Source organism: Rhea americana, unplaced genomic scaffold (assembly GCF_003343005.1).
Source record: "Rhea americana isolate MKP2758 unplaced genomic scaffold, rheAme1 scaffold_172, whole genome shotgun sequence".
Taxonomy (NCBI): Eukaryota; Metazoa; Chordata; class Aves; order Rheiformes; family Rheidae; genus Rhea; species Rhea americana.
In genome coordinates, this window is record NW_028185839.1 from 947,061 (window position 1) to 970,215 (window position 23,155).

At 40.5% G+C, this 23,155-nt stretch overlaps 2 protein-coding genes across 10 annotated transcripts in view; one reads left to right on the forward strand and one right to left on the reverse strand.

Moving 5' to 3' along the window:
• Positions 1 to 719: 719 nt before the first annotated feature.
• The window catches only part of SMPD3 (sphingomyelin phosphodiesterase 3), a 40,804-nt gene continuing 18,368 nt past the window's right edge, over positions 720 to 23,155 (forward strand). Inside the window, exons 1-2 of the mRNA XM_085301086.1 lie at positions 720 to 2,279; positions 19,021 to 19,096. Coding sequence (XP_085157212.1) covers positions 942 to 2,279; positions 19,021 to 19,096 — 1,414 coding nt within the window. The 5' untranslated portion in view covers positions 720 to 941. The remainder of the gene's footprint in view (positions 2,280 to 19,020; positions 19,097 to 23,155) is intronic.
• Positions 2,802 to 23,155, reverse strand: part of LOC146598006 (uncharacterized) — a 58,238-nt gene continuing 37,884 nt past the window's right edge. For 5 of the 9 annotated variants that reach the window (XR_014895345.1, XR_014895344.1, XR_014895343.1 and 2 more), the window contains 2 exons: positions 19,081 to 19,223; positions 16,730 to 17,943 (listed from right to left, as the gene is read on the reverse strand). Coding sequence is in view for 5 of the 9 variants with exons in the window: in XM_085301084.1 (XP_085157210.1) it covers positions 17,917 to 17,943; positions 19,081 to 19,223 (170 nt within the window). In the remaining 4 variants the exon portion in view is untranslated. Of the gene's footprint in view, positions 6,771 to 10,500; positions 10,747 to 11,806; positions 12,247 to 16,334; positions 16,459 to 16,729; positions 17,944 to 18,177; positions 18,494 to 19,080; positions 19,224 to 23,155 lie in introns of those variants that run through there. The other 4 variants (XM_085301081.1, XM_085301082.1, XM_085301083.1 and 1 more) reach the window with 4 other exon arrangements.

Here is a 23,155-nt window from a genome sequence, read left to right on the forward strand (position 1 = left end):
TGACTGTTTTCCTAAACAATTCTTAATGATAGAGCCCCAAATTATAAATGAGGTCATGCCAATAAATATTCTCATGTAATTTTCATCTGAGGTGCCAAAAATAATAATAAACAAGGCATTCTGAAGCATTTTTTTTTCCTAGCAAACATTTTTACTCTTGAACACAAGGTGCCTTTGCCCTTACACCTTTATCCCATCACTTTTTTTTTTTTCCAAAGACACTGTCAGTTCAAGGAAAGTTAACTTAAGTGATAAAATACTAGCTGCAGTACTCTTTTAGAGCGGCCTACCGATAACTGCTGTATAACATTTGTGAAGATTTGAAAGTAGCTGATAAAAATAAATGTGAAGCCTCAAAAACAAAAACTCCAAGATATATTTTTCAGTGCAAGAGTTACAATTTGTAATAGAAATATCTGTTATGACTACCTTAGTCATTTGCATTAAATGGTCAAATTACTGATTTCCTTTGCAGAAGTACCAGTTGCTTGTAGTTGGAGTTGCTCCAGATCCGTGGTCTTTAGGAGACTATTAAAAATGCCATCTAAATTAAACCAAAAAAAAAAAAAAAATCTAGATTTCAAGGCAAGACTGGTGTGACAAAATCTGCTTTGAACTTTTAGTAACTGTTACATATGTTTTATGTTTTTTGTCTTTATAGATTTTCCTTCTGCCTCCTGAGAGATTCGCTATGGCAGCCTGCAGTGAACAATGACATCCTCTGACAAATATAGATGCCAAAAAGCCAGACAAAAACGGTGGCCTTGTTTCTTTTTTACTCCAACACAGTGAAATGGTGCTTTTACGGTTTTATTACTGACTCTCACTGGAAAAAAACTCCCGACTGGACAGTTTCCCCCAACCCTCTCCCTGTGTTCTAATGGATGGCTGACCGCGACATCATGTAGTAGGCCCTCAAGTGTTGTCATAACTGAGTTGCAATGGTTTTATACACTTCCCCATTTCCCAACAGCTTTCTGTCAGTTCTGCATTCCTTTTCCTGGGGCCTGATTTTCCCATGTTACTGGTTTGCAGATAGGCTAGTGGCCTCTTTTGTTCCAACCACCTATGAAAAACGTCAAAGAGCAGATGATCCGTGCTATGTCCATGCACTTTGCATCATTATTACCACCCCCATCTACTTGGCACTGTTGGTAGCCTCTCTTCCTTTTGCTCTGATTGGCTTCTTGTTATGGTCCCCACTGCAGTCAGCTAGAAGGCCCTATATCTACTCCAGACTGGAAGACAAGAGCCAGGTCAATGGAGCCACGCTGCTCACTGAATGGAAGGCTGCAGGAAATGGGAAAAGCTTCTGCTTTGGCAGTGCCAATGTTTGCCTGCTGCCCGATTCTTTGGCAAGATTTAATAACGTTTTCAATACACAGGCTAGGGCTAAAGAGATTGGCCGGAGGATCCGAAATGGGGCAAGCAGACCACAGATCAAAATATATATAGATTCTCCTACTAACACATCCATCAGCGCAGCAAGTTTTAGCAGCCTGGTCTCCCCCCAGGGTGGAGATAGCACTAATCGTACTGTCAGTGCTGGCATGAAAAGGACAACATCAATGGAGTACAAAGGAGACAATTCTGGCTCAAACAACAGCGAGGATAGTAGAGATGATAAGGCTGGAGTCGGAGAGCCAAATGAAGGAGAAGATAACTCTTGCATTGTCCGCATAAATGGAGAGGATAACGGCCACATGTCAGAYGCAGAAGCAGATCCCGTCAATGGCCAGGCTAACGCCAGTGGTCCAGCAGAGCAGTCGCTGGAAGGTGATGCAGAGAACTCAAAAACACCTAACCACAAACAGAAGGAAGGAGATTCTGGGAGCTTAGACAGCTACACTGCCTCACGAGAGTCCTTAGTTAAGGTTCGCATTGGAGATGGTACGGTGGACCAAAGCACTGTCAACAACAAGCTTCTCTACAAAGCTTCAATCATGAAGAAGACTTCAGTACGGAAAAAGAAACACACAGATGAGACCTTTGATCATGAGATCTCAGCTTTCTTCCCTGCCAACTTGGACTTTCTGTGTTTGCAGGAAGTGTTTGACAAAAGGGCTGCAGAGAAATTGAAAGAGCAGCTTCATCACTATTTTGAATACATTGTCTACGATGTTGGGGTCTACAGTTGCCATGGCTGCTGTAGCTTTAAGTTTGTGAACAGTGGTCTGCTTTTTGCCAGCCGCTATCCTGTTATGGATGCTGCTTATCACTGTTACCCCAATGGAAGAGGAACGGACTCCTTGGCTTCCAAGGGAGCCTTGTTTCTCAAGGTAAGAGCCTTTTTTTTTAAAAAAAAAAAAAAAAGCCATAAATATTGCTGTTACATATATGACAATTCACAGTTATTTTCTGTCTATCATTTCTGTTAGAGTTCAAAGAAGCAGCAATGTTCAGATCTCAGTTACTTGGTGTAACCTGTATATAATGAGGGACTTTGGAGGTAGAACTTGAGTATAGTTTTAAGTGCCAAAATTTGCACTGGTTTTCATGGAGTTTTGGTTTCTTTCCACAGAATTGTCTTCAATGAACAAATTCTAAGCTTCATTATACAAACAGTAAAAAGAACATTGACTTTTAGAAGCCACTCATGCATGTTGTGTGTGTTTATAAGAGAGTCAAAAGACATAGTCAAAAGACTAAGTACCATTTGGATAAAACTGAAGGAATTTCAATGAAATGTGTGGCTATTTCTCTCTCTTGCTTACAAAATAATTGCTAAAGTAATTAAATAAAGAGTAAATAAAATAATGTAAGAAGAGTAAATAAATAAAAAAAAAGCTTGACACACTGGGGAGCACTAGARAGTTCTCTGTTTATTAGTACAATTTAAATTAATTAACTGATGGTGATGAGAACAGGAAACCTGGGGTTATATTTCTGTAAATCATGAAAAGCAGAAATGAAAACTTGCATGCAATGGTTTGCTTTTTCAAGACCAGTGGCTATTCACAGTGAATTCTTGAGAGAATCTGGCCGAGTCCTTTGCRAAAAGGAAAACAGGCCCTTCTGACTGGGAACTAACCAAGAAGCAAAACTGTGCAGAGTTCTAGATCTGTGGACCAAAACCCAGACAGTTCTGGGACTGTCCTAGCATACTGCATTTTAGGATTTGGCATTTTGTCACAGTTTGTGATAGGTTTTGCTAAATTAAAAGTGAAATCTTTCTCTTCTAGGGCTAGCAAAATACTTCAGATTTTATGTGCTTTGTGTATTACTCACTAGACCACAACAAARACCATTGCTAGGCAATCATCAAGAATATGGGTTGTTAATAAGGATCTGTGTTTTCAGGTGTGCTCTGTTTGTAATATGTGAACAAAGCAGAAATCTTTGGTGTTGTAATCTATGTAAAGAAGCAGATACTAAATTTTGCAGTCAAGTAATCCTCCAGYATATCATATACATTTGACATAAAAGCCTATTCATATCAGAATACAGCTTTTTCAAAAATTGAATCTAATTTTTCTATGCTGTGCTCTTACACGTTTATAAACAGCTAATGCTGATTCTGTCATCACAAAGCACTCTGTTTAAACAAAATTAATAAAGCTGTACAGTATAAAAACTACTCGGGTCACAAAGTCTGCCCTTCAACATATGCATATATTAGGGATTAAGAGATTAAAAACAATCTGCTTTCAGCTGCCCATTGCTGAGTCACTGATTTGTTACCCTGCTAGGCAGGCAGCCGGGGCTCTGTTTCCCTTGCAGAAAATTAAGCCTCTTTTCACAATTCCACTGGGATGATAAACTTAATTATGGATTCGAGTTGTTAAACAATGTTAGAGTTGAGCAGGGAATAGGGGCCAATTACTATAAAGATTCTGAGAAGACTAAATTCTTTTGGATGTTACAGACTTCTGGCCCAGAGCAAGAAGACAGCTTACCTCATGTCTGTGTCACTTTGACATATTGCACTTTATTCCTGAAATATTTTTCATTCTGAGTGAGTTCTACCCTGGTATGAAATGCCTTGCTTTTGTGAACTGTACCTTAAGTGGTCATCAGTCATTTTTTTCTTTCACAAAAAAATATGTAGGAATGGTCTATTTAATTTTAGCTTTGAATCACAATAGATTTTGAAACAAAGTATGTTTGAAGGTTGTTTTTTGTAATGTAGTGCTTAATAGGTAGGTGTGTGTGTGCGTGTGGATGGACTATWTTTGATTTTGTACATTTATATATGAGATAGGGGCTTGGACTTGAAGTCACAGCTTTTAGATACTGTCACTGGCTGATGGTAGCCTTTACGTGACTTTGTGCGTGTACAGCGTGATCGGCTCCTCTGTTGAAGAGTTGTCTCCAGGTGGTTTCAAGGGTAGCGGTACAGCCTTGCAGAAGGTCCTCTTAGCTGCTTCCCATCAATGGARGAACGGAGTTAAATGTCTCCATGCCATGCAAACCCTGGTTTTTAAGTTTCTCTCTGACTCCTTTGAAAGGCACAGTGCTCCCATTTCTGGAGTGGGAAATGATACCATGTGAGTTCTGTTTTTAAAATATACTGATGAAGCCTCTTCCCTTTGCACAGCTTCCACCTCTGAGTTGAGGAGCAATTGCTCTCCACACTGTTAAAAAGTGTGAAAAGCAGGTGAAGAGAGAAGACTTGAATATCTTGAAAATATAGATACAATACCCTTGCAGTTTCTGCTCCCTGGGCGGATGAAGCATTTATTCAAGTCTTTCAGAACCTCAGAAAAGACCCAACCCCCAAATTCAGAGAAGTGTCTGGAGAAGGGAATTGGGAGGTTTCCTTTAATAAGTGCCATTTGTCTTCTTACCACAAAACATTAACCATCAAGGAGATAAATTTAAGGTTTCAGAACTAAACATGTAATGAATGTTGAATTATTCTGAATGAAAAAGCAGAACTGTTCCTGGGGAGCTCTGTTACAAAACAGATCCATGCTGCCAAGGGAGAAGTGTTTCATAAATTTGTTCCTTTTGGAACAGGCCCCATTTCCAATGAGGAGGAAATGGTTTTCCATTCCCCTCTTTCTTTCCCTGCCTCCACCATCTAGATTGTAATGCTCAGGTGGAGATTGGAAAGGACTTGAGAGATTTGCGTAGTCATACAGAATATTTTACCTGGGAGACTTAGACAGCTCAAGGGTTATTATTAGTAGCTATAATAATAATCAGCTCTTAGGTACTGCTTTTCATTCATACATCTCAAAAGTGCAATATAGAGAAAGGTCAATATCCCTTTTCCCACTTAAGAGAAGGAGAACTAAAGCACAGGTTTGATTGGGGTTTAACACCTGGGGTGTCACAACCAAGGAAAGAAGTTGAAGTAAAATACAGAAACTTTTAACACTTTTTCAAGATACTGACTGCGTGCTTCCTAAGAGCTATCAGGAGACCGGTGCCAAGGAATTTAGCTGGTCTTGGTCTAGTTCTCTTCTAAAGATGTCTGCCAGAAAAGGTGGTGCTGCTGCTGGCGTTTTCTTGACAGAGCTCGTACGCTGTTTTTCTTCCTCCATATAGGCTGATGCTTTCCAGGTCAGGATGAAGTCATCAGGATGCCACAGTTGTGAGGAGCTATTGTACAAAGCCCATTTGCTGCGTAAGTGGAGGATTAATTTACATTCAGTGCTTTGATCTCTTCAAACTCTAGCGGTGGTCGTGTCTCACAYGTTAGAGGTTCTCCTCAGGACACAGGAGGGACGGAGTCACAGAAGAAATAACGTATCAGAAAGGGGAGAACGTCACTTGCATCTAAGTGACAATTTATTGTCTGAAGTGTTAAACCACTGTTATTAGTTGCCACTAAAGACTCAGAGGAAAAGTTAGCAAATATATAAATCAGCCGATCCATTTTCATACTTTGACAGCCTGGGCCCTTGGGAGACTCTACCGTGACTTTGTGTTCTAGCATAGTATTTCACATTAATTTGAAATGTCTAAGAAAAGAGCCCTTGAGTCTGCGTGGTAGGTTTTGTATCTCCTGTTAGTTCGTACTGCTGCTGTGCTCCAGATAGAGGAGGGAAATGTGGCTGACACCGATGCTCTCCCTGTGCTTGGGTTTCTGGCTAATAAGCTAGCTTGTGTGTAACTACAGAGCAGATTACAGTGTCCTCGGGTACTCTGCAGCTTTTGATTCGACACATACATAATTATAATTCATGCTATTTCTGAAKAATTTAAAGGGAGTCTGAAATTGTCATCCAGTTTCTGAAAGGGACTTGCAATTTTCCACTCAAATCAAGGATCACAAGGTATCAAAGAGGACCAATCAGAAATCGTTCAACGCATCGCCAGTTTTCACATCACCAGCAGATTTTAAAACAAAATCTTAACATTTGTCTTAAGATAGGGGTATTAGTAGGTATCAGTCTCCTTAGTTATATCACCTTTCGGGGTACTGGATAAGTGTTGGACAGTAGCGTAGTAAAGCCAAGCAGCTCCCCCGTAAGCCTGAACTTGAGCTGATCATCAGCTGAGTTGGAGAGCTTGTCCGTGTTTTTCCAGATGTAGCAGTCTAACCAAACTTGTCACCTTTGCTGATAAATTTTGCGATTCTCTTATCCTTAAATTGTAATGGTTTTAATGCTAGCTTAAATCTAAGCATTTCAAGACATGTAAATGCGCAGTTGGGGTACAGCAGTCAATGACAGAGATACCAGTCTCAAAATGGCTATTAGCTGAAGACAGTTTTTGGAGCAATTTCCTTCCCACTGAGACTGAGCTACATGGAAGTACTTTGGAAAGGTCGGTAGTTCTTCCTAGAATTCTTGGTAAGGGACTACTGAATTCTTTAGCACCTGCCRAAAGAGAGAGGTTTAATTAGCAAAACCAAGAATTCTTGCTTAAAGCTCAGTGTTTGAATACAGAGCAAATGCAAAACTACAGTCTGATGTGGGAAGTTTGAAGAGCTAATAGTACTCTTGATACAGAAACTGCAGGACTCGGAAAGGAAAAATTATGAGTCTTATGCTCTTTGCTAAATTTCTGAAAGAACTTGTGTTTAATTAATATTAATTCCTAAGCCTATTAACAGATTTATTTTTTGAATTCTCTGAAAATTAATGCTGTTCTCGGAAAGAAAGTACAGTAATTGCGTGGAGAGTATGTTGCTATTCGTTGTTCTAAAGGAAGCCTAGCAACCTTCTCTTTGGGTGCAAAGCTAAGCCTGTTCTCAGCAAAGGAGCTGATACAATGAGGACAGAGTGTGCAGCAGCTCTGACTGCAAAACTGCTTTGAAGCACAATTTTTGCTGTTTGTTACTTCCTAAATGTCTGCTTTGTAGGATGAAATGGGAGTTCTTGAATTAGCCTCTCTGAGTGATTCTCTTTTTAATATTACTAATGAAAATATATTTTGATTCGGCAATTTAAGCTGTCTTTACTGTCCTATACCAGCTTTTCTTGGGAGAATTCAGCTCTGTGGAGTAACAAGTGGGGTGGCTGCAGGTGGTGGGTGGTAACTTCTGCTATGCAGCTGCATGGTATATTGAAGGGAAGCTTTTTTACCTAAGGCATTTGGTCAAGTGTTTTCACTTAGAGAAGACTGTGGAAATTGTTTGTTTCTTTATTTGCCCAAGATACTGACCTTACTGTAGCATTTGTCCAAACCTCATCTGAATTTCTTGAATTCTCAATTTTCCCTGAATTTCAGCAGTTTCACTATTTTTAATATTCTTCTTAAAAAAATAAATACAGTACCCACTTGCTCTTTCTCTTCTGCTCTTACAGCATCCTTTCAGTAGCTCTGAGCCATTTCTGTGGTTCTTCTCTGTAGATACTTGACTTTATGTATTCTCACCGCATTTTGAAACTTTGAGGACTGCAGAGGTAATCACGCTGGGGTGACCCTGCAACTCCCGTAGCTGCAGGGCTGAACGTCAGCACTGGTGGGCAGCTGCACCTATTCGGCACCACTAAAGCATGACTAGAAAGGGGGCTGCCTGGTTTCGACCCCACTGAAAGATTATCTAGGGGATTCAGTGGTTGGATTTTCTTTTCCCTGATCAGGTCTCCCAAATCTACAGTTATCCCAGGAGGTGTAAAAGAAATGTGTAGTGCTGTTCATGAATTTGTTTAGACAACTCTAAAGCTTTCCCATTTAAGTCAGGGGGGTAACCTAAACATTTTCCACATGTTCACTTTCTGCTATAAAATTTTAATGCAGGAATTGGATGGAGTCCAATAAACTGGCTATTTTTTTTCTTTCTTGAAAAAGGCAAATCTACCCATGAAGCTGCACTGTGTTCCTTCACTTTGATATGACTAATTTTATTAATTAGGATCTCTTTCTCCTTTGCTAGCAGGGACAAATTAARACTGCTGCGCTGTATGAAATACAGGTTTGAGGGATTGTGAGCTGTGGGCTTCATCCATTTCGGAAGAGGAAGAGCCCTTCATTCATGGCACCAGTTTACAGCCATTTTCTCTCCTATATAAACTTAAAGCAGCTTTGCTAAAAACTGCTTCTCTGAACTCATGGAACAGTAACTGTTGCCACGTGGTAGGTGGGGAAAAACCAGGGTGCCAAGGTAACCATGAGGGCAAATGTGGCCAGAAAGAATTGCCGAGCTCCAGCGAGAGTTCTGAACTGATCTCAATAATGTTTTTGAACCTTTATTTATTTAATATGCTTAAATAATATATTTATAACAAGAAATCAGTAATTTAGCTAACGTATCTTCTTTGGAAGCTGTTACTTACCCCTGAAGGCAAAAGATAGAGCTGTTAAAGCACTAAGACTTTCTACAGATCTTTTATAGTGTGTCTAAGCTAACCAAGATACATTACAAGAGAGGCAATGTACAGGAATAAAATTGGAAGTTGCCGCTGATTAAGTCATGTCTGTGGGACAGGAATGGTCAATATGAGTAGATGCAAATTTTCCTTGGCATGGCATCATCTTTTAACAGTGATGGTAATTAGGACTTGGGTATCCAGTTTGACTAGCTATTCCAGTTAGTTTCTTGGTGCTGACTTTCCTGTTAGCCTTGGAAAATAGCTGAAACAGAGGTGCGTGTGTGTGTGKGGGGATGTTCAGGAATGTTTGTTGCAATTTGAGAGATTACCAAAAAATCATACTCCACAGAAGGACAGAAACTATACTGTCCATTTTTTTTCTTCTTTCACTGTTGTGTGCTCGTTAAACTTGTCCGAAGGATGCCGATGCTGGTATTCCGACAGTGGCAGAAAGGGGAAGGTACAATGCAGGTCCTCTATCRAGGTATTTAGTTGCTTTCTCTACAATAATTCATAGTTAAATCTCATGCTGTGTGTTTTTATGGGGTTTCCCTTGGGCTTCTACAATTTTGGCTATGTAGAATAAGATGAATCTTCCCGTGGCAGCAAAGCACTGTGCAAAGCCTGTTTCTGTGCCCTGTTCCCTATTCCACGTTGCAGGGAGGGTACTCCRAAGACTAACAGCATCTCCAGATGATGTTCTTCTGAAGTGCTGTGTTGATGGATGTAGGTCTTCTGTGCACTTTTGTTTTTAAGGAGAGATTTTCTTTTTTAATTTCCCCCCCCCCTCCCACAGAGCACGCAAGTATGCTTTGCAGTTTGGCTGGTTTTTCTTCATAGTACAAACATCATTAGCTTGTTTTTCGTCATAGCAGTAGGCAAGTTTGCCACCATGCTATGTAATTTGGAGACATATCTTCTTCAGAAAAATAATGCAGGAGTCAGTAGTACAGTTCATATTTATTCTAAGGACAAACTTGGCACCTTAATGGTCAGCTAAGCTGATGAAATGAGTGGTTTGGTTCATTTACAGTCCAAAATCTGATTAAATTGTAATGGCAGAAGCTAGAGTTATTCTGAGTAACATCTTGTGTCCCTGAAGGATTCTTAATGTTGCATTTAGATTACTGAACTTTTCCAGCCTCGGGTTTATTGGCTGCATGCAAACTGAGCGGTGACGCACTCTGGGAGATGTTTCTCCTGGAATCTGCCAAAACTTTAGCTCCCTTCTGGTTGGCACACCTGGATTTGCTTCCTGTGCAGAAGAAAGAGGCAATGGCATATGCTTGGGTCTTGCCCTCACAAATGGCACAGCATGCAGCTAGAGCGTGCAGCCGGACTCGAGAGCTGTAAAAATGTTCCCAGATCCCAGAGTTTGGACATAACCATTTTGACTTGTGATTTGTTCTTATTTGACTCTTATTTATAGGAAAACAGAATAAGTATCTTAGTACTAACTCATGCCAACAGTTTGAGCCCGAAGGCACAGTGCTTGCTTAGTGGAGAGTTTAGGTAGGGTTTATTTGGTTTTGTTTGTTTGTTTTTATAATATTTGTCTCACAAACATAGATTTATGGGTTATAAATAAAGGAGGGAACCATCCTGTCCTAGTTTGACCTTCTGAAAACCATCTGGAGCATGTCCCTTTTAGACCATCCTATGTCAAGCTAAGAGAGTCAGGGATTCATGTATCCACCACAGTCCTTGACAAATCATTCTAACGTATGGTTAAAACATCTAACTAATTCTTGTTTGAATTTCTGCAGTGTAGCATAACRTTCAAGTATTAGATCTTTTTTTCTACTTTAGTCTGATGGATTGGAAAGAAAGTCATTAAATTCTTCTTCTCTGTGTAGGCATTAGTACCCATTGATCAAGTTACCCATGATAAACAAGCAGACTGAGCTCCTGGAGTCATTCACAGCAATGTGTATCTTTAATCCTGGTACTCTTGAAATGCATCTCTGAACCTTGTTCCAGTCCCTTAACATCCTTTTGGAATAGTGGACAGTGGAATGAGACGCAGTTCTGGTAACACCTGTAACGAAAGCAAAATTCCCTACTGCTTCCCAGAGGCACGAGGCACTCTGAYGATGTTTGAGTTACTTTTCCGTCTGCTCCCAAAGCCCCTTTTAAACACGGGGATGCGAGGAAACAGCGAGCCTAAGTAAGGCTTACGTCCCTTGTTTGGAAATGTGACATTGCATTTGACCCTATTAAAATTCTTAATGTTTGCTTGTGCCTGGCTTACTAAGCAGACAGGATCGTGCTGTGTCAGTGATCTAGTCTCTTAATTAGCTACTTTTTCCAGTCTCTGTGTCTTCTGCTAACTAACAGTGATGTTGTTTTTTTTCCAGTTCATTGGTAAATATGTTAAGTAGCACAAGGACAAGAAGCAGTTCCTGCGGAGGCCTGGCAGATACTGGCTTGCGCCGTGATGGTTTAGAATTATAGCATCATTCTCAGACATCTCTAAAAGACAGTTTTTAGTTTCATATATACCACGTTAATTCTGTATCCAAGTTCTCTTCCAGATTGTTTTGTATAAAATTGAGAATCTTGCCAAATTTTAAACATAGTATCACGAATACCATAATTGCCCAGGCTTGAATCTTCATCAAGAAAAGATTTCTGGGTAGTTTGAGGAGACCTGCTTTCCATAAGCCTTTCTTGATTTGGTTTAATTATATTACTTTCCTTTAATTTTTCATTAATTTAATTCTGTGTCAGCCAGCCGATGAGCGTGCCGGGGGTAGGTGTGAGGCTGCCTGGCAGCTGGAAGATGGAGCTGGTGTGGAAGGGAGCGTCCCCGCCAGGGTACTCCTGCGGGGAGCCCGGCAGCGGCACGCTGCCCGCTGAGCTCTGCCGCTCTGCGCRCTGGTTCCTGTGTTGCACAAATGTTTGTGGAGCTGTCTGTAACGAGCGTGCCTCTTGGATATGCTGCTTCTCAGTAATACTGCCCCAGGCTCCAATCTTGAACTTGGTTTTGATCAGAAAGATACGAAAGTATTAAGATTTGGTTTTTATTCCAGCAAAACCTAAGGTTAAAATCTCAAAGTGGGAGACCTCACAAAAGAGAAAGCGAAAGAACAGCATAAATCTACRTTTCAGATACCGACAGAATTATTTTTAACTGTCCTCTGGAACTGCTCAGGCGCGTCCCTGCTGGCGAGACTAGGGCAAGGCTTCGGCCGGGAATGGGTCGTCTTCTGAAGGCCCGGCCCCGGCTCCGGGGGAYGTTTCTCATCTCTTGTTCCAGACCTCCGCTCTTCTCAACCTTGCCATGCGTTACCAGTCTCCCTCCACGCACCTTTTCTCTTTCTTGTTGAATCTGAGCGTGACCTTTCTGGCTGTTGCCCAGTAGCAGTGCTGCTCTGGTGATGCAGCTCTCAACACCTAACCCCACAGCAAGGATTTCACCCTCCTCAGTCCGGACTTTCTGAACGTCGCCTTCTAGAGGTAACTTAGAGCAAGCGGCCTCGCTCCCCTCTGCACCTTCCTGGGGGCAGGGATAACGGGTTGCTGGTGTACTTATCCTCTGTTGATCACAATGTTTTCATGACTATTACAGCACTTAAAGTTAATGCTTTTAATAGAAATAGTAATTACATAAACAATATGCTGGGCTCACRGTTTATTTAGTTTGTTATGAGTCCACGTAAGCAGCATCCATCAGAGGGGTCTGATTAACTGTTCTGTTCAAACTGCTTCCACCTTTTTGCCAGTTTTAGGTTTCATCGTATGAGTGACGTGTATTGACCTCAGTCAGGCCCTGGATGGCTCCTGATCGTTCCTGAGACGTTAGCTTTTTCCCAGTGTTACAACAATTGTCACTCAAGAGCAACAGCCAAGAGACCTCTGTTAAATGAAAGAGTGGATGCTAATAACCTAGACTTAATGGTTTATAAAATAGTGTTTGGCTTGCTTCCCAAAACACAGGACAAAAATGTGTACTGAACCCTTCTGCTTTTTCCGTTGTTACTGTCAGCTGTAGCCCGTCCGTGCAGTCTTAGTCCAGCGCAGTTGTTACAGTTCAGTGTGTTAATGTACACAGTGTGTTTCATCGTACTCTCCCTTTCTGTGCTGGTGTGAATGTTCCTTTGATCCCATTTCCACCTGTTTATTTCTTTTTTTTTTTTGTACAAAACCTCACTTTCCATTTGTATTTATTACTGTAAGATTTCTTTTTGCCTTCATTTATACTTTAATGATTTTTGCTCTTCCCAAACTCCAGGGATGTTTTCGCTTGACTTTACTCTGTTTGGACATGGCAAGCGTCCAGTCCCGATCACCCCCGGTTCATGCACTGGTTCTGCTTTACCAGGTTAACAACAGACCTTTTGTATACGTATGAGCCCCTTATATTGGAGGGTACAATGTTGAGTTAAGAAATTCTCTGCTCCAGTTAGGATTTTTTAGCATGGCTACCTCTTGGCAATGTGACGTTTCTAGAAAATGTCACTAAAGTTTAAGTTTCCCTCTTAGGAAACCTTTGGTTTTGCCAACACGTTACTGGTCAGTGTTTGAGAGTCTGGTTATGTGGTTCTTCACCTGAGCGTGATCTCTCATGCACGGCCCAACCCAAATTTTTAACCATTGAAGAACTTTTCTTTCCAAATAGCTGACGATTTATTAACGAGTCAGTGACATGTCTGAAGCTGTTTTCTAAGCTTGTATTGAAATACCCCAGGTATTTATATATTATTTCCCCGTTTTTTTGTTTGTGTCTGCTGATGCTTTTTTGACATCTAGATATGATAGAACTGTTTTGCACTGCTGGGACGGATGTATATAAACTGTCAAAGACAAGGTATTTGTCATGTTTGCAGCTTTGTATACTTATTATACTAGAGTATGGTAAACACAGGATGTGCAAGATTTCCCAGTTAGCTCAGAAAATTCCCATGATAGCAAGTAATGTGATTGAATTTAGAGTTATTTCTTTCACTCTTCCTCTACAATTTCAACCGTTACTGCTCATTACCTTTTCTTCCTGCCTGTCAACAAGAATCCCTTTTTTTACTGTGAGCCTTGCTGGCTTGATCTCATTCATGAACACTGTTTATTACTTGATACCAGTCTAATTGGAGAACACAACACTGCTTAGTGTGTGTTAGACAAGATTTTGGTACAGAAGTGGGGAGAACAGTAAAGTATTGAAGGAATGTACACTATTTTGCATAATACAGTACTCTAGCAGCACAGTATATCCGTTATATTCCACTAATGTGTGGTGTAAGATGAGAGGGCYTCTTTTTATTAACAGTACGTGATTTCAGTTTCCTTTGAAAGACAATAACGATTCAGAGCTCAGTTTTTAACTTATTTACCTTTGTCCTCTGGATGTGAATTATAAATAAATACAGAGCAAGTGGAAACTGAGGTTTTGATTTCCAGATAGAAATACCACCTCAGTAGGCCTCCTCCTTTATGGAGGACAGCTGCTTTTTCACTTGTGATGACATTTTCAGCAGCTGACAAGAAGTAGTAGTTTGCTGGTGTAACAGGGATCGGAATCTGCTCCCAACTCTTAAAATTGCAAGTGTTCGACTAGTTTGATTACTTTTCCTTTGCAAATGGGGTACGAATTGGAATATATTTTGCATGTTTCAGCATAATACTGAAAATATTAATTTTGCTTCTGTCAACTTCAAATTACCTAATTAGGACATTTTATTAAACCATGAATATGTTCTTTCAATTTATTTTTACTTCTAGGTAATAGCTGAGTTTAACAGGATACTACATACATTTTTTTAATCTTTGTAATGATAATCCTATTTTAAAAGACATGAAACTTGTAAAKATGTTAAGATACTGGTGTATTATAAATTTCTGCAGGCACAGAAAAGTGGTCTATGACACACCTAAAAAGCACAATTGTTTTGGAAAGCAGAATCTGGAACAGTTTCTTACCAMAGTATAATTCAGTGAATCTGGTATGCTGCTGACGTCCAACAGTTGAGGTGAACTTAAGCTTATGATGAACCTCAGAAAAAACCTTCAGAGCAGAAGCCTCTCTGGCTTGCTTGCTTACACCAGTTTTCTTTGTAAATACGAATTTAAAAGTTTCTGCTGTATTAAGCAGTAAGMGACAGAAATATATCGTACTGGTGAAGCGCTGACCATACAAATAGGCTTGGTGGAAGTGGAGTCTTTCTGCCAAAAGCCACGGTGCGGGGGCAAGTGGCGGCTCAGCGCTGGGCTCCTGCACGGCTTCCCAGYGAGCCGGCCAGACCCAGGCATTGCAGTGTGCCCCAACCTGGCAAACGTGACCCGCTGAAAGGAGCTGCAGCGTTCAGCCACGCAAAATTGTGGTTTTTCTACAGAATTACGGGGCCTGTGAGACTCAGGAGGTCAAATAGTTTCCCTGCCTGCACATCTCATGCTGTTTGCCCATCTGTGAAATATCAAATTAGACTGAATAATCAGATTTTGCTTACTACTTTATTTCAGACCATATTTAATATACTGGTAGTTGTCACAAATATTTTCCTCCATCATAATCATTAAGAGGCTCAAAAGGCCTCTGCTAGGTGGTTTCTATTAATATAGCCACCTAAAAAAGGTGGAGGAAACATGGAATCTGGGAGAAGAGCTGCTTTGGATGTACTTCCATGCTGGCGCTGCCCACAGAAATTCTAATTATGTTAATGTCTTAGGCTCCTGCTTTTTTTTTTTTTTTTTTTTTTTTTTTTTTTTTTTTTGGGAAAAAGGTGCAAAAGCACTGTTCCAGTCTCCCCTCAGGGGTGTGTAAAGCAGCCATTGTTGCTAGCGAGCGTGGGGCTCTGCCTCCCTGGGCTGGCGGCTCCGCGGGCACTGGCTGTGCCTCCCACCGCTGCGGATAGTGGCAGTCAGTTGGTCTTCAAGGCTGTTTTGTGCAGTGCTTTGAGAGCTATAGATCCTGAGTCACTGTCGGTATAAATACGTACACATACGCGCACACTGTCTGATTTCATTTATTCATGATTAATGGGTGTGAGTATGATCCTGTGTTTAAATTGGTTTATGAATATGAGGCCTTGTCAGGCACTCCATTAAGGCTGCATAGGAAATTCTAAAGCCAATCTGCGCTGACTTTTCTTTCTCAGCTGACTATAATTTATAGTCTGATGTTCAGCTTTTAGACTTAAATCTTACATGTTTTTTGGACAGTGAAAATGATTTCATTTGCTTTAGGCAATGCAAGGACTGTAAGAAGCACGCTCTTGCTGTAAGACAGAAAACTTTACGTGCAGTGTTGTCTTCTCAGTGTGGTTATGGCAACTGGCATCAGAAGATGTACAACACTCATGTCTTCTCTCCTCAGCAGGAGGCATTGCAAATTTATAAATTAGTGGAGACTTACAATTCTTGGTGTTGACGTAAAAATCTCATTCTTGAGTGATGTAAGCTTGGAAAATATAATTCATATATTCACCAGCTTGCCTTAGATAATAGAGGATTAAAATTAATGGTGCCTCACTTTTCTATTGGAACTGCATATGCTGCATAAGAAAGTAGAGAGGACGTTCTGTAAATTCACTTATGACACTGTAATATATTCAGACTGAAGCAGTGTGAGGGTGGAAGCAGGAGCCAAGCTCCTGCAGGAGTCAGTAAGAGCCATCCAGCAGGCCGTCTTACCGTTTGAGACTTGGCTAGCAATCTTGTGAGCTCAGGAGAATCCTCTGGCTTAGGGGTAGATCTGTGAGTGGTGTACGTATTTTCCCTGTCTTCCTCTCCCTTCAGCCTCCCTGGATGAGGTTAACTGTATGGGAACAGCAATAGGAACACCGTCACTATCCATCTGGAAAACTGTTAAGAGGACTGAACAGACGAAGCATAGAGTAATGCAAGATGGTTACTACATACTCCTCCTAGCTGGAACAAAAAATGAAAGTTAACAAGGCATTGCTAAGTACAAATGAATTCTAAATTCACTTACTTAAGTGAATTTAGTAAGCCTACTTAGCAGTTCTAAAATGAATCAGATATTTCCTGGAGAGCTGAAAAACAAGAAAACAACCAAGCTGGCAGAATTTTGTTTTTATAAAATGTTGTCTTGCTTTTTATTTAAAGGGTGTCAGATGAAATTTGAGCCTAGCTTCATGAAGCAGTGTCATATAAAAGTCATCAGTACATCTGTGGTTTTGTTTTATGAGCCCTAGATAAAACTTTCCTCCACAGGCATTTTCTTTAGTAGTCTCTGCAGCATGTTATTGTAATGTTGTCAGCAGGAAAACCATGCACTCAAACCACTTTCCTGCCTCAATCATTTAAGCCCAAATACTCAAATCGTTGGGGATTTTGATTTCAGGGAGTAGACTTTTTAGTATGTTAAAACCTTTTGCATTCTGAAGGGATGTTTTGTGGTACATTTCAGCTAGCTTCCATTTCTTCTGATGGGCATACATTCCCTTCCAGATAGCTGGCAGAACTTAAGTAGAAAACTGCTCTAGGAAGACTGCAAAACTAGCATATCCCTGTCTTCTCCGTGGTAATAGGAGGATATAATGTGCTCACACTGCATGTATTCTCTGCTGAGAATATATGTTGTTATTTAGATCTGCTGTTAGTCACAATTCTCCCAACCTAAGTGGGATTAAGCTCATCTTAGACATCTAAAAGTGAGATGTCTGGTCTCAGGTAGGTGTCTTGGCTCTTTTTATAGTCAATGGAAAACAATGAGCCCTTCTCAAGGACAAATCATCACATTTCCATACAGGTTTTTATTTTAGAGGGATGAATCGCTGTCTGTAAAGGTTTGTCTTCTACTGATTATAGGGAAACTAAAAGGACTCAAGTTGGAGCATGGGAAATTCTAGTGAGATACTCTAATTAAATAAGAGGTGATTGAATATTGCAACAGGGGCCTAGAGAGCTTGTGAAATCTCGATCCTTGTAGATAATACAAAATTTGATCAGACAAGGTCCTGAGCCGCCTGATCCCACTGGACCAGTTCTGAGCAGGGGTTTAGACCAAGTGACCTCCAGAGATCCTTTCCAACCTTCTGTGGTGCTTCGACTCACTCAGATCACGTGTCTTACGTTAGAGATGTGGGTGTCGGTTCTACCATAAATGTGCTTTTGTCTAACGTCCTTGCAGTAATGTGTAGATTGCATCATGCTGCCAAAAGCTTCCCAGGTACTTTGGCAGGAGGCGCTTGGAATGATGACGGGACTGGTGCTCCCCGTCAGTGGGATGTGGCACATGTTCCCACTTCTGTTACAGCAGCGGCCTCAGTCTGTATTTCTGTAATAGAAAATGCTTCTGCAAGAACAAACTAAAAACAATCTTTATACTTCCCTGACTATGATCATAAACTACGAGGGATGTGGTCATCTTAATAGTCCCTCCCGCCGCTTTGTTCCTTTATTTAATTTTTAGTTCATCACTATTGCTGTGCAGCAGCATAAGGCCTTAACTGCCAAAAGCTTAAACAAAATCAAAATCCTAAAGCAGAATTTGATTCTAAATTGCTTGTGTGTCCATCAGCAAACCTGCTTTCTGTTTTAAAAAGGCAACAATATATGATACACCTATAAAGAATTATACTACATCCTGTTTATAGTAGCACATGTAGAGATTCAAGTGTGATTCTCAGTGGGCTTCCCTGCAATCCCTGCCTCTTCTGTGCCATCAGTAAGAGTAGGGGGCACGTCCTATTTTAATCTGGTTGACAGACATGGAGGTTGCTGCTATGAAATCATTCAGCTGAAGATTGTAAACACTTCACTGACACATAGCAAAAATCCTTAGCACCTCTTCTGAATAATTTAAAACCTCTATCAAGATCCAAAACCTGCAAGGGAACCGAGTAAAAACCAATAATCATTGCATGTTTTTTGCTTTTGCTTTTTTTTCCCCCCAGAGTCTCTTGGCATTTTTTCCTTCTGCATTATAATATTACACAGAAACCTAGAATTAGACTGCTCATAATATTAGCATCATACAGCACTTCGTGTGGTCTGTAATCTTGCGTATGGACAAGAAGAGCTGGGATGGAAAAAGGCTGCAAAACAACAGGGGACAGACAACCAGTGGGACTGGGAAGAGCAAGAGAGTCAAATTTTTGTGTGTTACAGTTCAACACGGGAACTCTGAAGTAGTGGTGATCAGGAAGGAGTTAGTGTCTTAACAAGCCACTGGGCCCCAGTAAGCCAAAGTGGGGTGGCAGGGTCTCTCTCGAGTTGTGTTTAAAATGGAGCTAGATGGAAAGAATGGCCAAAAAGGCCAATACTGTGCACAAAGGCTGCGCAGTAGAGGTTGACAGTGGAGTTGTATGAGCTCTCCTATTAATGACCTTTGTATTTCTTCCTTCCCTTCCAGGTGCAAGTGGGAAGTACACCTCAGGACCAAAGAATTGTGGGATACATTTCCTGTACTCACTTGCAAGCTATTGCAGGTATTGTCCTGATCTGCTTCTCTTAGTTTTTCACTTTTTCTAAGTCTCTGCTGGGGTTCCCGTGCATGAGCTGCAAGCATTGCTCCTCCAGTATTTCTCACAAAGTGCAGGGTGCACTGCGAATAGCCTGGAAAAGAAAGGAAAGAAGGGAAAGCAGACATATTGCAAAGCTGCCCTTTCTCAGTCTCACAATAATTAAGCATTATAAGAAACACAAAAAAACTCTGCTCCCCTTTGCTCCCTCTTAACTAAATAGCATTACTTCAGCAAATGTATTACTATCATCACTAATCATATCCTAAAATAATAAATGTCAACAGCCTTTATCAACCCATACTATGAATGTCACCACGTAATCTAAAATGCCTCTGTATTTAACTAGGGAATAATCAGAAGAAACAAGTTGGGACAGTTTTTCTAGCAGAAATCAATGGCAGAATTTAGACATAAATTGTTAGCAAGTTAATAATGCTCATTTAAAATTGTTGGTCATATTTAAAAATAATTCCACTATTATATTTTCTACAGCATGAAGCAGCGTATGCTCTRTATGCTTATTTCAGGAAATAATATTTTCCAAGATCCTTTTAAATAAGCTAAATAAAATACAAAAAAAATCTTAGAATAAGTATGGATGATTTTGTTTTGTTTAAAAATTTTCACTGAATCATCTTTAAAAAGGATGTGGAAAAATAGCATGTTTCTGGGTCTGTGAGACGTGTGGATTCCACCACTTCCCATAACAAGGCTGCAATTTCATATTAGCGCTCTGTCAGGTTGTGGCTTAGCCTGTTCCTCCTCGAGTATCTTATGAACTTTTATGACCTTGTTTTATGATAGTATCTCCACACTTAGCTCTCTTTTGAATACTGGTCCTCAGAACAAGACTGAGTGAAGAAGGCTACTCTAGAACTGTAGCCTTACCTCCATTTTACAAAACAGGTCCGGGAAGGTAGGGAAGGAAAAGTTAGCAACATAGTAGCTTTATTTTATTTCATTTTTTGGTATTCTCATACATACGTGAGAACACTGAATCATGACATTTTTCCATTTTCACTGTTGGCCTGAGCACTCATCAATTAAAATTGACCAATTGTTGAAATCAGTACGCATGCCTCTGGAAAATTTTCCATGTAGCTCCTCCCTCTTTTGCGTCAAAAGTATCAGTTCTAGACTTTAAGCAGATGTTATTAAAAAAAAAAAAAAAAGTAAAAAGCAAACCTACAAACCTTAACTTCTGCAGAAGATCAGAATTTAATTTAGACAGAGCTGTGTATACCTTTAGCATTACTTGACATGGCTGATTCTTGTGTTCGGGATTCTGCTGGAGAGCAGAGTATAGCCCTCCTAGACTGCCTGAAGACAGCATGTACGCTGCAGACTGAGGCAGGACGGAAAAGTATTCGAAATGTTAGAACTCTGAACCTGGGCTCCACAGCGGTCAGACAACCAGTGTACATTTTAGTTTGTCAGTGCTTGAGTTACAGGGAGATGCAGACTTTGGAACAAAACTGCCAGTCCCTCAAGTACAGGCAGTACTGAGTACTGAGTTCAAGTACAGGAGAGACTGGATAATTTTAAAACAGATTCATGAATTTTTCATCTATGTTTTAACAATGTAACATCCTATATTTTTAACTCTGCAATTATGCTAATGTACTGTGAGGCTGCTGTTGAGGAACTGAGTTTTGTTGCTGTTCTAGTTTAGGTTATAAAGCTCTGGTTTTAGCCCTGTTCCTTTTTGCTACCTAGTCATGTATTCTCAGCTAGTCTTTGATAACCACACTGTGAAGTCCATAAAATATTAAAAAGGAAGGGAAATAATATTCTGTTCTCAGAGTCAGTCCAAAGCAAGGGTGTAAAACACAACTTTCATTTTCCTACTTATATGCTTGCTTCACATTTTTAGGCTTTTCTAGTTCAAGCTGCATTTGAATTCAGCAGATAAAGACTTAAGAGTCTAAATATGCTTTGATTAAATCATATTAGTGTATGTAGTGAAATTGAAAACTGAAGTTCATAACAGTTTAGCAGAGCTGTGACTTCTGATTTGTATCATCCGATCCAAAACATTTCACATATTTAAAAAATTGTCCAAAAATCAGTTCAACCTTATAAAGATGTGGTAAAAACAAGCACGGTTTAAAAGGTTAACCATTTAAATCGTCTTGTCACACGTGACTGAGTGTAATTTGGCTCCCTTTTTAGGATACACAAACTTACGCTTGACAGTTCTGATAATTACGTGAACGTCGAAGGAAGGGATCCAACTGCTTATGGGCAATAAAGAATTGCTTTTGCAAGAGATGTGCTCGCTAAACACTGTTCTGAGCAGTTACTATTTTTTTAGAGCAGACATGCACCTTCAATAAAATTTTAGAGTTAGATGTAAATTACCTGCTTAATTCTGTACCTACTATAGAATGTTGCCATGAAGCTATGAAGCAGCTCCTCATTTCCACTGTGGAAATAGCTGCATTTCAGTGACAAATGAAGGGACCCTGTAATGAGACTTGAATGTAATTATTTTCCAGGGGGCTGTTAAGTTTATATGGTTCTTTCCTGTCTTTCAATTAGTCAGTGATTAATGTTCTGAGGAGGTTCTAGGAGCTGCCTAGAATCCATCTACCTCCCAAGTCCCTTTAAGTCATGCCTTTGAGACACCCCCACAAAACCATCAAAACAAAATAAGCCTCAAGCTATTCCAGCCCAGGTCCATGTGAGGTACCGTGCTGGATACTACCCCCCTAAACTCCCTCAAGGCTTTTGCTTTTTCTTTTTTTTTTCTTTTTTCTTTTTAATGGGGAGTAAATCTAAGGTTGCACTAACCCACATAAAGAGTAAACAGAATTTAGCTCAAGATTGAGAGGGATCCCTCAGTCTTTAAAATCCTGACTGTGCCATTCAGGAGTATCTCATGTTAAATATCCCCAGGCAGTGATTCTACGTATGTTCCTGAAATGGCAAAGCTGCCTTCTCGGCACCCTGGCAATCTGTCCTGCCCTTGCTCTGTCCTCACTTGTGCTAACACAGCTGTTTTAGTGTTGCACTGGACTGGAGAGCTGATCTAGCTGAAAAGTTATCTGGCAGAATAAAAGTGGCGGGGGGGGGGGGGGGTTCTCTTTTTAGCCTATCCAGGCCCATAGGAAGGTCTCTTTTAGGAATACATGCTAGGGGTCTGCTTAAGCTGCTGCTGCATCCTTTGGTAGTGACTTGGAAACCGTCTTTCTTTTTAACTAGGCCTTGCATAGTGCACTTTATATCCCTTGTCTCCTCATCTTACCCAGATTCCCCTGCCTACGTATCCCGTAGCCCTCTCAGTGCCGAGACCTCCAGTTCTAAAAACTGCTGGATCTTTTCCAGCCCCTGACTAGGCCTGTCAGCTGCTTTATTCAACAACCTTAATGTTTCTTCTGTTAGCACCTGTCTTCCCTGTAGATAATCCAAACAGTCCTCCACAGTGTACAGTACCTACCTGCATGTCTAACTAAAGACAGGATTTGACTTAGGCATTTCCAAACTGAATGAAAAGCAGCAGCTACGATTATCCTATCATGAACAGAGATGCAGTATTTATTGATGCTGGCTGAGGTTTCTCACACTACTCTTTCATCCTTCCATGTAAATATTGAAGCTGAAGGGAACTTGCAAAGAACTTGAACATGCTGAACCAGTCACAACAGAATTACTTGCATTTTTCCAGACCAGTTATCGAGGGGGAGAAAAAAAACCCAAAACACAGAGCAATTAGTACAAATCTGTATTCTCTGGTTAACCACTGGTGGCAGTCAATCAGATCAGAGATTCTATCTGAACACTTAATTGGAGCTGCAGGCTGGAGAAAAGAGATGAGTATTACAGTCGAGAGTTACCTACCTATCTGCGGTGAACATTAGAGTTGGGAGTTACTTTGCTTCGTATTTACAGATCCTATTTCAGTTCAGCAATGGGCAGTTTATGAAACATCTGTTCCACTGTTTGTTCTGGATTCAGGTTTGGCTTCTCCTTTACTTAAGTGTCTGATTAGTTCATTTATTTCCAAAGTCATTATCACAGGGA